Genomic DNA, 12,536 nt, shown 5'->3' on the forward strand with positions numbered 1-12,536 from the left:
GGAATTGATCAGTGTAGCTTCTATACGACTCGATCGATTGCATAAAAATTAGAAAAATTCTTACGTCGTCGACTCTTGGCTGTAATCGGTTTGCTGGTTTCGGATGGTTCACCGGGACCAGCAATGTTAACAGCTTTCACGCGGAACTCGTACTCGACACCCTCGTCGAGATTATCGACGCGTCCTTTGCAATCAGGTCCGGTTTCGCAAGCCTTTATCCATCGTGGACTGTCTTTCTCGCGCTTCTCAATTATGTATCCAGTGATTGGAGATCCACCATCGGTTAAGGGTGGAGTCCATCTTAGGTCTATGTGATCCTTGTCCCAATCGGTTGCCTCTGGTCGACCAGGTGGCCCAGGTTCGTCTATAAAACGAATGTGGTGATTGATCTTCAGTGTTTTTTCTTTTTTCAATTTTGAAAATACAACGATGTGCTTTGAAACACTTCGGATTGTTTCGAAACTTAAATTTAAACCATCATTATCGAACGTCGGTAAAGAAAATCGACGTTAAAATAAAAAATACGACGAATTATAAGAAATATATAATTAATATTATAAATCAATAAATGTTTGAAATACTAACCGAAGGGATTCTTGGCTACGATTCCGTGTTCAGTTTCCAAAGGTTCCGATTCGCCTTCAGCATTCACAGCGCTAACTCGGAACTTGTATTCCTGACCAGGTACCAAATTTTCCACTACCATAGTAGGTTCCTTCGTGCGTCCCACTGGAATCCATCTTCCTGTTTCCGTGTCCATTTTCTCGACCACGTAATGATCCAGCGGCGTGCCACCATCATCCAGGGGTGGACTCCATTTCAGTGTGCATCCTTCTTTGTGCACGTCGGATACTTTAAGCGGGCCTTCTGGTTTGCTAGGTTTGTCCAAGACCAAAATCTCGATCGACGCTTCATCTTTTCCAGAGCTGTTCTCTGCTTTCAGCGTCAACGTGCCAGTGTGGGCTCTGCTAGCGGACGATACCAAGAACTTGGTTTTGTAATCTTCCAATTCGATAGTCACCACGCCGGCAGACTCCTGCTTGGCTTTGTTCAAGAACCATGTTTTCGTTGGAGGTGGTTCACCGGTAACTTTCACGTCTAATCGAATGTGAGTGCCGGCTTTGATCGTTAGATCTTTCAAGTTGGTACGATCGATCTTCGGCGCTGCGTAACGATCCTTGGCTACTAGACTGTCGCTTGGTTCACTGGGTTTGCTCTGACCACCTTTGTTCACCGCTTTCACACGGAACTGATACTTCTGTCCTTCAACGAGATCCTCGACTCTACCTTCTGTTTTGTTTCCAGGAACTTCAGCCGCCTTCTGCCATTTGCCGTATTGATCTTTCTTTTCGATGATGTACTTCTCGATCGGCGCACCGCCATCCTTCTTTGGCGCTTTCCATTTGAGGTCTACGTGGTGCTTCGACCAATCCTTTAGATCGGGCTTGCCTGGAGCGTCTGGCTCGGCTACGATAACGCAGCAAAATTATAAAAATTGTACTGAATGGCCAGAAATTTGAAAGAGAAGGTATTGTATATCATGGTGGTACAAATTTAAGTAGAAAAGCTTGAGAATCCCCCGTATACCGAAGTTGAAATAACATCTACTTACTGTAAGGGTTCTTGGCAGTGGTTGGAATCGCTGTCTCCAATGGTTCGGATTCACCTTCGGAATTGACAGCCTTCACGCGGAACATGTAGTCTTTGCCTTCGTTGAGGCCGCTGATGTCTGCTTCTGGAGTCTTGCTCGTGCCACAAGGTACCCACCTTCCGGTATCAACGTCCATCCTTTCAATGACATAATGATCGACTGGCTCGCCACCGTCGTCGTCGGGTTTGTCCCATTTCAATTTGCATCCCTCTGCGGTCACGTCTGACACCTCGAGCGGTCCCTTTGGTTTGCCAGGTTTGCTCAATACCTGGAAGGAAAAATAATTTATCGTTTGTTCTTTTCTTTTTACAAGTTCTCTCTCTCTCTCTCTCTCTCTATCTATCTATCTATGTACGCTACTCAAAACTATCAGAGTAGTATCTTAACGTACCTGGAGCTCGACATCGACTTGATCGGTGCCGCTGTCGTTCTTGGCAATAACAGTGTAAGTTCCAGCATCCGATCTTTGTAATTTGCTTATAATGAAAGTGGTGTGATAGTCTTCATTTTCGATCTTAAGACGGTCCATGCTCTTAAGCACAGCGTCCTTGAGCTTCCAAGTAATGACTGGTGGTGGTTCACCTTGTATATCTGCTTCGATTCGTAACATTTGTCCCGTTCGCATAATCTTCTTCTGTAGGTTTTTGCGATCGATACGTGGTGCCACTTTACGCGATGAAAAAGAAAAAGAATTTATCAGTATCAGACAATATATAGGAAATTTGATAGGAAAGAAGAGACGTGTAATTCTTAAACAGATTCTACGAACTTCCTTGAATGAGTTTAGTTGTAAAACAGTATACTATGACCTATACACTTACAGAATCGCGGTTTAGCCACAACGCTCTTCGAGGTATCGCTGGGTTCACCGGGCCCGGCTCTATTGACAGCAACTACTCTGAACTCATACTCGTGACCTTCCTGGATGCCATCAGTGACCTTGGCAGTAGTGCGATCTCCAAGAACATTAGCAACGTCTATCCATTGCCGTCCTTCTTTATCTCTCATCTGCACGATATATTTCTCAATTGGAGCACCGCCATCGTCTTTCGGTGCTGTCCATTCAAGGTCAACAAAGTCCTTGTCCCAGTTTCTGATTTCTGGACGACCAGGTTTGCCAGGCTCGTCGAACGGATTTTTGGCTATGATAGACTTGTCCGCTTCCAAGTCGTCGGATTCACCTTCGCGATTTACCGCTTTCACACGGAATTTGTACGGCTTGCCTTCCTGGAGTCCGGTTACCGTAACTTCCGGTTCCACGGATTTCGCACAAGGAATCCATTGTCCGGTAAGAGGATCTAACTTCTCGATCTCATAGTATTCGACTGGCACACCGCCATCGTCGTCGGGTTTCTCCCATTTCAATTTGCAACCGTGTTTATTCACGTCGGAGATTTCGAGAGGACCCTGTAACGCAAAAAAATGGTAATTCTTCACTGGCTAGAAGTCTTATAATTTTTAAAGAATATAATTTATTTGTAGCTTTTCGAAAGAGTGTGATTCTTTAAATTTAGAATTATGCCTTACTATCGAATTCGTGTAGGGTTACAGCTAACTCTAGATAAGGGATTTTCATTGAATGAATTCGAATATTACTTATTACGAGTAATTATTGTGATTTCAATAATGTCAGATAGGTATTCGTAGTTCTAATAATTTCTACGAAATTGTATTCCAAATTGTTACTTTATACCCTGCTATGCAAATAGGGGATGGAAATGTAGAAATGTTTTCAATAAAATACGTACTTTTGGTTTGCTTGGTTTACCGATGACGATTATTTCGACATCGGCACTGTCCTCGCCTACTTCGTTCTTTGCTTTAATTACGTATTTTCCGGTATGAGCCCTCTTAGTCTTCAGGATGAAGAATTTGCTATTGTAGTCAATGTTGTCGATACGGATCGTATCGTCCGACTTAAGTTCTTTCTCTTTAAAGTACCAAGTTACATTTGGTGGTGGCTCACCGATGATATTCACGTCCAAGGTTACGGTGAGACCAACTTTTACAGTTATCGGTTGCAAATTGGTACGATCGATGAATGGTTTCACTGTAACAGGACGAAACGAAATTTTTGTTATTGCTCGATTAACTTATCGATTAGCAATTCCTCTTCCGTGATGTTTTTTATTATGTTAAATATTATATGTATAATTCCATAGATTCTAAGCGATCTTCAGCATTTTTGATATCAGCAAAAATAATGCGCAATGGTAACCATTGTATTTTCCTCAGATAAGTTTAGATTCAAGTGGAATTTTGCTATAAGCGTAAAATATTTAATTCGAATAATATTAAGATTATACTCACGCCAACGAGCCTTGGCAGTGTGAGGATTGGTAGCCTCACTAGGTTCACCAGGACCAGCCTTATTTACTGCTCGAACTCTGAACTGATATTGATTTCCTTCTTCTAGTCGGGTCACTGTTCCTGTACAAACTGGACCATCGACCTCTGCAGCCTTTACAAAGGCGGTACCAAATTTATCTTTCATTTCGATTATGTATCCTGTGATAGGTGCACCGCCGTCTCGAATTGGCGGCTCCCACTTCAGTTTCACCATGTTCTCGGCCCAATCGATGATCTCTGGTAGACCAGGCGGAGCAGGCGGATCTGAAGGTTCAAGTTTAAGCATTGTTACGACGCATCTTTTAGAAAGCTAATTACCTAATTTTAACAATTAAAAACACGATCGAAACCCGGAGAAGAAACAAACACGTTATCCAATCACCGTGAGAAATAAAAATCTAAAATTTTTCAAGTAATTCTTCATACCATAAGGATTTTTAGCGATGATGGGAACATCTGTTTGCAAAGGTTCGGATTCTCCTTCCTCGTTTACAGCCTTGACGCGGAACTCGTATCTCTTTCCAGGTTCCAAACCGGTAAGAGTGACCTCTGTTTTTTCAGGATCAACCATCCCAGCGGATACCCATCGACCTGTAGTCGTATCCATTTTCTCCACCAAGTAATTAGACAGTGGCAAACCACCGTCGTCTCTCGGTTTGTTCCACTTTAATTTGCATCCCTCCTTGTGAATATCTGTCACTTCCAACGGACCTTCTGGTTTTCCAGGCTTATCGAGAATCATAATTTCAACGTCAGCCTCGTCCTGTCCGGAATCGTTCACAGCCTTGATGGTGTATTTGCCACTGAGCTTGCGACTAGTGTTGGTCAACTGAATCTTTGTCAGATAATCTTCGTTGTCGATTTTCACGTTGGCTCCGGTTTGCAGCTCTGCACCACCGAAGCTCCAGGTGACGGTTGGTGGTGGTTCACCTTCGATGTCGACTTCCAGTTTCACCGTTTGACCGGCTCTCACTTTGATCGTTTGCAATTTGTCACGGTTGATGTGTGGTTTCACTGAAAATCGAAAATTAAATAGTAACATCTCCGAATCTGTTGCATTGAGCAGATTGCAAATGCAAATATGCAAAATATATTAGCAATATGTTGCTGAAAGATACTTACAGAATCGCGCCTTTGCAACATGTGGCTTGGTTGAGTCGCTTGGTTCGGATGGTCCAGCTTTGTTAACAGCACGCACACGGAATTGATAAACAGAGCCCTTTTTAAGGCCTGTGACGCGCCCCTTTGGTTGCGGTGATTGAGTTACGGTAGCTTCTACCCAATTTGTCGATGGTTTCTCTTTCATTTCTATTATGTAACCCGTAATAGGTGCACCTCCCGTATCTTTTGGTGGTTCCCATTTTAAATCGACACGATCCACGTCCCAATCTTCCAACTCTGGTACACCAGGCTTACTAGATACGTCTAAAAATTGTTCGGATGATCAATTTTTTCCTCATTCGTTTAAAAATACCCTATGAATGTCTACTATGTCAGAATGTTGATGATACTTTGGTTGGTTTGTGTTAACAATGCACACATTTTATTAAAATATAAGAACATACTAATAACAAATTAATGATTAAAGATGATCAATCTACAGCATTGTGTGAAATGTGAAGTATAAAGTATCGTCTTACCATAAGGATTCTTTGCAAGGGTCGTGCTATCAGTGACTAATGGTTCGGATTCGCCTTCTTCGTTAACCGCTTTCACTCGGAATTCATATTCGTGACCTTCTTGGAGGCCTTTAACGTCCATTTCGGTATCTGAAGTGCGTCCAACCGGGACCCATCTTCCGGTGGATTTGTCTAGTTTCTCCACTACATACCCAGTAATAGGTTTACCACCGTCGTCTTCTGGTTTTCCCCATTTCAATTTGCAACCGCTCTTCGTGACATCGGACACTTTCAAAGGACCCTCTGGTTTTCCAGGAGACGCTATTAACATTTATAGTCATGTATATTACGTAGGTATTATCAGGTATTATCATATAAACAGATACTATCATTCCTTAAAGAGAAAGATTATTGCGTTGTAAGTAATATATTAGAGTTTCTGAATGGTGTATTGCTGAATTCTGGTAGCTGGTATTACTTAGCTTCCAGTAATTTAGATTATTTTCTACTGATTAATAATTTCAGTTACTTAGTACTGGTGAGCACTGGTGAATTACTAAAATTAATAGCGTGTCCAAATCATTACTGATGAAATACAGTCATTAGTTTTGAATACTTCTTCGGTATATTTTCTGCCAGTTTTCAATAATTTTCTTCTATAAGGAATGCTCCATAAAATTGCATCGTTAAGGATCGAACATCAAAGTTAAACTTACAAAGTATAGTAATTTCGACCTCGGCTTCGTCTTCACCGTGTGCGTTTACAGCCTTGATCTTCCACACTCCAGTATTTTTACGTACGCTATCGGTAATACTAAGTTTTGTGTTGTAATCGACATTGACGATTTCGATATTTTCACCAGTTTTAACTTCTTGGTTTTTGTGGTACCAGGTGATTTCTGGAGGTGGTTCACCGCGAACGTCCACGTCGTATTTGACTGGTTTGCCAGCTCGTACGGTGATAGGCTTCAAGTTTGTACGATCGATTCTTGGTTTCACTATTATAAAAGAAAACGAAGATTCGATGTAAGGTTTGGAAGAATTACATATCATAAAGTATAGTATCAAATAGGAATGGAATACTTACGGGATTTGTGTTTGCATATCTGCATCTTCGAGGCGTCCGATGGCGGAGATGGTCCGGCTTTGTTTACAGCAATAATCCTGAATTGATATTCTCCTCGCTCCTTCAGATCGCCTACCTTGGCCTCCAGTTGACTTCCAGGTACCTCCATCGCTTTTTCCCAGTCTGGTTTATAACGATCTTTCTTCTCGATGATGTACTTCTCGATCGGTGCACCACCATCGAAATCCGGAGCAGTCCATTTCAAACTTATCGACTCATTGTCGTAGTCGGTTATCTCAGGTGTTCCAGGTTTATGTGGTTCGTCTAGAAATTATCAGCAGAAATTGGTGTGAAAGATTTGGCGATCCATTATACGTTCTGATCGTTCTACTGTTCTTTTACTGTCAGATCTCAAAGATATAGCAAAGAAAATATATATATCACTGTGTTTTTCATTTTCATCGTTTTCATCATGTTTTGCCAACAAATTTATATTAAAATTTATTATTTTCGTTTCTCCTATATTTCCTCTCTTTTAAAATATAAGAATTTCAAAAATATAATCAAGACATAGTACTTCATACATCGATATAGTACTTGTACTCTGCGTTTTGATATGAAACGCAGCTTTCATGCCTACCATATGGATTTCTGGCGATGATCGGACGTTCGCTCTCAAGCGGTTCGGAATCACCTTCGTCGTTGACAGCTGTAACACGGAATTTGTACTCGCCTCCTGGATTTAATCCAGTCACCTCGAATTCCGTATTCGGTGCATTGCCTGGAACTTTTCCCACTCTGACCCATTTGCCAGTTTTCGTGTCCAATTTTTCGATCTCGTATTCTTTGATCGGGACACCGCCATCGTCTTCTGGTTTTTCCCATTTCACCTTGGCCGAGGTTGCCGTAATGTCCGTCACTTCTAACGGACCCTTCGGTGCTTCTGGCTTGCCTGCGTAACAAAAGCAACCCTATTAATTTTCCTGTGGATACTCAGCTACACATCTACAAATTTTCTTCACGATCTCTTACGTTCTTGCGGAAGTAATCAAGGGCTGAATAAGATAATTAAATAAGAAATTCTGCCGACTTTTCTAATAAACTATAACTGTATTTTAAGAACGATCGGAACTTACCGAGAACCGTAAGTTCGACAGTTTCTTCGTCCGTTCCGTTAGCGTTCTCCACTTTGAGAGTATATTTTCCGGTATCTTTGCGCATCGCATTTACGATCGTAAAGTCTGTGTGATAATCGACGTTATCGATCTTGATACGTTCCGTGTTGGTTAGAGGGATGTTATCCCTCCAAATCCATTTAATTTCTGGTGGTGGCTCTCCGATGATGTCCACAGACCATTTGTGCGTACGTCCCGCCTTGATGATTACGGATTTGAAGTTGGTTCTGTCGATTCTTGGTTTAACTAAAATTCGATAATAAAGTTTAATCATAAAATTAAGGTAAATTGACCGAAGCGTCGAATACTTATGAACAGTGTTTGTACATTGAAAGTGAACTTACGGTTCTTGTGTTTGCAGAGATGGTTGTCGGTAGGTTCGCTGGGTTCACTCGCGCCTGCTTTATTATGAGCACGAACTCGGAATTGGTAAATCATTTTCTCTTTTAGGCCTTCGACCTTCACTTCCGGAGTGGCGTCAGCGGTTTTCGTTACCTCGACCCAATCCACCGCAAATTTGTCTTTCATCTCAACGGTGTAGTGAGTGATTGGCCTGCCACCGTCGCTCTCAGGCTTCTGCCATTTCAAGGTTACGCTAACGTTGTCGTAATCGAAGATTTCTGGTTTACCAGGTTTGCTGGGCTCATCTAACGGAAACCAAGAGTTAAAGTTAAAGAACTGCGAACATTAGAGATCTGAGGCTGTAATATCATAACGTGAACGAGCTTCCAGGTGTAAACCACGTCCTTATAAAAAGAAAAACGGGGGTTGAGCCACATGTTGATCAGTCCATTTATGGAAAGCTTGAAGGCGATAAAACAAATACGACAAAAATATACGAAGATCGCAGGAGGAAAAGACGACAAGTACGTTTTTTAACGCATTTTCCATAAAACTGTGATTTACACTCGAGAAAGCTTTGATTATAAAAACTGCGAACATCGTTGACTCCTTGTAAGCTATTAATGATTCTATTTACCATATGGATTCTTGGCAAGAATAGCTTCGTCGACTTCCAGTGGCTCGGATTCACCTTCCTTGTTCACAGCTTTCACGCGGAATTTGTATTTCTTCTTCGGAGTCAAGCCGCCGAAGGTGAAGGAGTAATCGTTTGGTCCGACTTCTCCGGCAGGGATCCATCGTCCAGTGTCCATATCCATCTTTTCCAAAACGTAACCGGTAATATCCGTACCGCCATTGTCTTCCGGCTTTTGCCACTTCACTGTGACGTGATCGGATCGGACTTCTTCCACTTTCAGCGGACCAGTTGGTTTCGACGGTTTGTCTGCAGAAGAGAAAGAAACGATTTGCAAAAGGTTCTCACGATATCGAGTGGTTCGTCGACGAACACATAGGATGGAATAATTTACTATTTTACTTTGTAACTTGCTTAGAAGCATTTCCCAAAGAATCTTAACAATTTATGCGATAGCGAAAAGGATGAGCGAAAAGGATGAGCCATTGAATTTATATTCCGGTTCAGTAAGCAATACAGCCATAAATCGAAAGACATGACAGGGTAAAAAGGAAAGAAACAAAAACTTACCGAGTACAACAACGTCACCGACGCTCTCGCAGGTTCCAGAGCTGTTGGTCAGAACCAGCTTGTATTTGCCTGAATCTGGTCTAGTCGTTTTTCTAACAGTAAGCACCGTGTTCCTTTCGTATTTATCGATCGTGATTCTTTCCGCTGCATCTTGAACAACTTCTTTTTGTCCGAGGAACCAATGGACTTCTGGCTCGGGTTCACCGGCATACTTAATATCGTATTTGATAACTTGTCCTTTCTTTATGATAAGATTGGTCAAACCATCGCCAACGATGTACGGTTTGACGAATCGAGATTTAGCGATAATTGGTTTCGTTGCGTCTGAAGGTGCACCAGGTCCGGCCTTGTTCACGGCTCTGATTCTGAATTCGTATTGGGTGCCTTCTTTCAAACCGTCGATAGTAGCTGCTGTTACGTCTCCTTCGATTTCTTTGCCCTTCTCCCATTCTTTACCGAACTTCTCTTTGTACTCGATTATGTAGCCCGTGATCGGTGCTCCGCCATCGCTTTCTGGTTTCGTCCACTTCAAGTCGGCGTGATCTTTGTCCCAGTCCACCACCTCCACGTCCGTCGGTTTACCTGGCTCGTCTGTTAACAAGAATTACCTTTCTCATAATTTTGTCAGGGTCATATCTTTTTGCTTATTTATACTTGAACAATTCTGATTGGAAAATATAGCAATTTCAAGAAATTCTAGTTTAGAAAATGTTTAAAAACGCGTTCACCATGGCGCTGATTTCGAGTAACTGTGCGTTCGCAATACGAACGTATAATTAATTTTATACCAAACATAATTTTATTCCGTGATCAAATCTACGTTGAACGGATTAACCCGTAACTGGTTTGATGATCGTTTCGCCACGTAGACAGAAATATTCAGGAATTTCCAACAGGTGATATCGTGGGTTACACGTACATCAAGTTATACATTTATCGACAATACAACATTTTACGACGTATACTCTCAAAATTACCACAAAGACGATAATTCCTAGCGTTGCATAGATTCCGCTTGTCCAGTTACGGATTTAAAGTGAACTATTTCATACGTACCCCATGGATCTTTCGCGAGTACTGGTTTGGCGAACATCGCGGGTTCGCTGGAGCCAAGTTTGTTCACCGCTCTGATACGGAATTTGTACTCTTTTTTCGCTACAAGGTCTTTGACTTTGTAAACGCATTTCTCGCCAGGCATAACTTCGCCGACACTGTCCCATTGTGCCTTCTTGCTGAGGTCGAGACGTTCGATCACGTATTGCGTGATCGGTGATCCACCGTCGTCTTTCGATGGTTTGAAAGACACCACGCAAGAGTCTTGGAAGATCTCGGTAACGTCAACGTCCGTAGGCGGAGCTGGCACATCTAAACGAGGTTTGAACGATTAAGTTAGTTACAACGAATAGCACGGTTATTGTTCGTCGCTGGGAGAGAGGCGAGTGAAACGGTACACCGAAGTTGAGAGCGACGATCTGCAAAGTTTTCAGGGAGAAAACGATAGAAGACACTGTAGGAAGTCAAAAAATTAGGTTTGTCTTTTTATACAAATTGGGCAATGAAGAAACAAGTAAAAATCAATCTTGTCTAAAATTAAAAATTTGTGTACCATATTCCATTGTTTTAGTGTACAATGAAAAGTGTTTTAGTGGACAGTAAAATAACTTTACAAGAAACGAACAGAACACGTCTGAGCAATAGTACTGGTGTTGGGATGGAAATGATCGATCAAAAGTCGGTTTACCTTGCATGTTAATATTCACATCACGCACTTCCTCTCCTTGGCTGTTACCAATCTTTACTTGATAAATTCCAGATTGGTCGTGAGAAGGTTTCTTGATCTTGAACGTGATCTTGTCTTCACCTACAACTATTTCTACATCCTTCAACGGCAATGGTTTGCCATCTTTCATCAGTTTAGCTTCTACCTGGCTCTGTTTCGTTCCTTCGACTATGGACGAGAATAATAGTTTTAGAAGGCGATCTCTTCGATGAATGAACATCGATATATTGACGTATTTACATGATAAGAATTAGCATTTCCTAATCATAGCGAATGAAGATCAAGTAGCGACAAATTATTGCTCACGATCTCGGTTTCTAATTACTTACGAGTCTAATAGTACGATATATCCAAGAGTAACTTTTAAGAAGATCGTTAAATTGCTATAATTGCAGATTAAATCGCTATAATTGCTTGGAATGAAAGTATAGGTGTGTGTTCGATAGGATCAAATCAACTCGTAACAAGGAAAGAACGAAACTTACTCTTGTAAGGAACAACGAACACAAGTGGTTGGCTGCAAGGACCTTCGACCTTATCAGGGATTTCAACGATCGGTTTGCTCTCGCCTTTCTTAACCGTCAGTTTACAGCTGCTCGTTAACTGTCCGCTCTCACATGTAATTTCACCATCGTCGCTCATTTCTAGTCTATTGAAGATCAGCTGATGCTTGCCACCACCCAAGTTCTTGATCTCGATCCTCTCACTGGGTTCGATCTTTTGGCCATTAAACAAGAAGATGGCAGGTGCGGTCTGATCTTGAAGTTCCACATCCAGTACCAATTTTTCTCTTTCCACTGCCACCGTGTCCTTCAACTTCTTGTTGAATCGGTTCGCATCTGAGGAGTTTGGTTATTAAATTAACGCAACATCCGATCGATAGATCTTATACAATCTTTCCGGTGCTAGGTCAACTTACAGTTTATAACTATTTCGGCTTCAGTCTTGTCAGCGTTGCTCACGCACGAGTATTGACCGGCATCTGTGACTTTCACATCCTTGATGATGAGCTTCCTCTTTCTGCCCTCTTCCTTGATCTGTACCCTGTACGATATTAATAGTATCTGTATTAAAATTCTACGTTTATGAGAAGCAAAACGACAAAGACTATACGTGTATTTAATTTATGTTAATTCCACAGTTCGATCTTAATGTTGTTAACTAACTAAGGGATAAACGTCCTTGTACTTGCTCTGGGTAAAATTAGTTTTCAATTTTAGCACGCTGTATCTTTCTTGCGAAAAGATCGGAAATTACATAACGTCTACGTTCGCATATATTGTCAGTATAATTTTTTAATCAGTATTTATTGTCAGTATAATAATTGATACGCGGGATATTTGCTCTGCA

General features: G+C 41.6%; 1 protein-coding gene across 41 annotated transcripts in view; it reads right to left on the reverse strand.

Moving 5' to 3' along the window:
• The window catches only part of LOC126918722 (twitchin), a 77,793-nt gene that overhangs the window by 22,083 nt on the left and 43,174 nt on the right, over positions 1 to 12,536 (reverse strand). For all 41 annotated transcript variants that reach the window (XM_050726973.1, XM_050726971.1, XM_050726965.1 and 38 more), the window contains 21 exons: positions 12,106 to 12,230; positions 11,672 to 12,025; positions 11,148 to 11,354; positions 10,463 to 10,771; positions 9,407 to 9,997; positions 8,840 to 9,145; positions 8,205 to 8,507; positions 7,822 to 8,106; positions 7,326 to 7,637; positions 6,707 to 7,009; positions 6,336 to 6,617; positions 5,641 to 5,940; positions 5,123 to 5,425; positions 4,427 to 5,014; positions 3,962 to 4,264; positions 3,400 to 3,701; positions 2,473 to 3,058; positions 2,043 to 2,317; positions 1,613 to 1,919; positions 586 to 1,467; positions 65 to 364 (listed from right to left, as the gene is read on the reverse strand). In XM_050726973.1, coding sequence (XP_050582930.1) covers positions 65 to 364; positions 586 to 1,467; positions 1,613 to 1,919; positions 2,043 to 2,317; positions 2,473 to 3,058; positions 3,400 to 3,701; positions 3,962 to 4,264; positions 4,427 to 5,014; positions 5,123 to 5,425; positions 5,641 to 5,940; positions 6,336 to 6,617; positions 6,707 to 7,009; positions 7,326 to 7,637; positions 7,822 to 8,106; positions 8,205 to 8,507; positions 8,840 to 9,145; positions 9,407 to 9,997; positions 10,463 to 10,771; positions 11,148 to 11,354; positions 11,672 to 12,025; positions 12,106 to 12,230 — 7,523 coding nt within the window. The remainder of the gene's footprint in view (positions 1 to 64; positions 365 to 585; positions 1,468 to 1,612; positions 1,920 to 2,042; positions 2,318 to 2,472; positions 3,059 to 3,399; positions 3,702 to 3,961; positions 4,265 to 4,426; positions 5,015 to 5,122; positions 5,426 to 5,640; positions 5,941 to 6,335; positions 6,618 to 6,706; positions 7,010 to 7,325; positions 7,638 to 7,821; positions 8,107 to 8,204; positions 8,508 to 8,839; positions 9,146 to 9,406; positions 9,998 to 10,462; positions 10,772 to 11,147; positions 11,355 to 11,671; positions 12,026 to 12,105; positions 12,231 to 12,536) is intronic.

The sequence above is a fragment of the Bombus affinis genome, chromosome 7 (genome assembly GCF_024516045.1).
Source record: "Bombus affinis isolate iyBomAffi1 chromosome 7, iyBomAffi1.2, whole genome shotgun sequence".
NCBI classification, from domain to species: Eukaryota; Metazoa; Arthropoda; class Insecta; order Hymenoptera; family Apidae; genus Bombus; species Bombus affinis.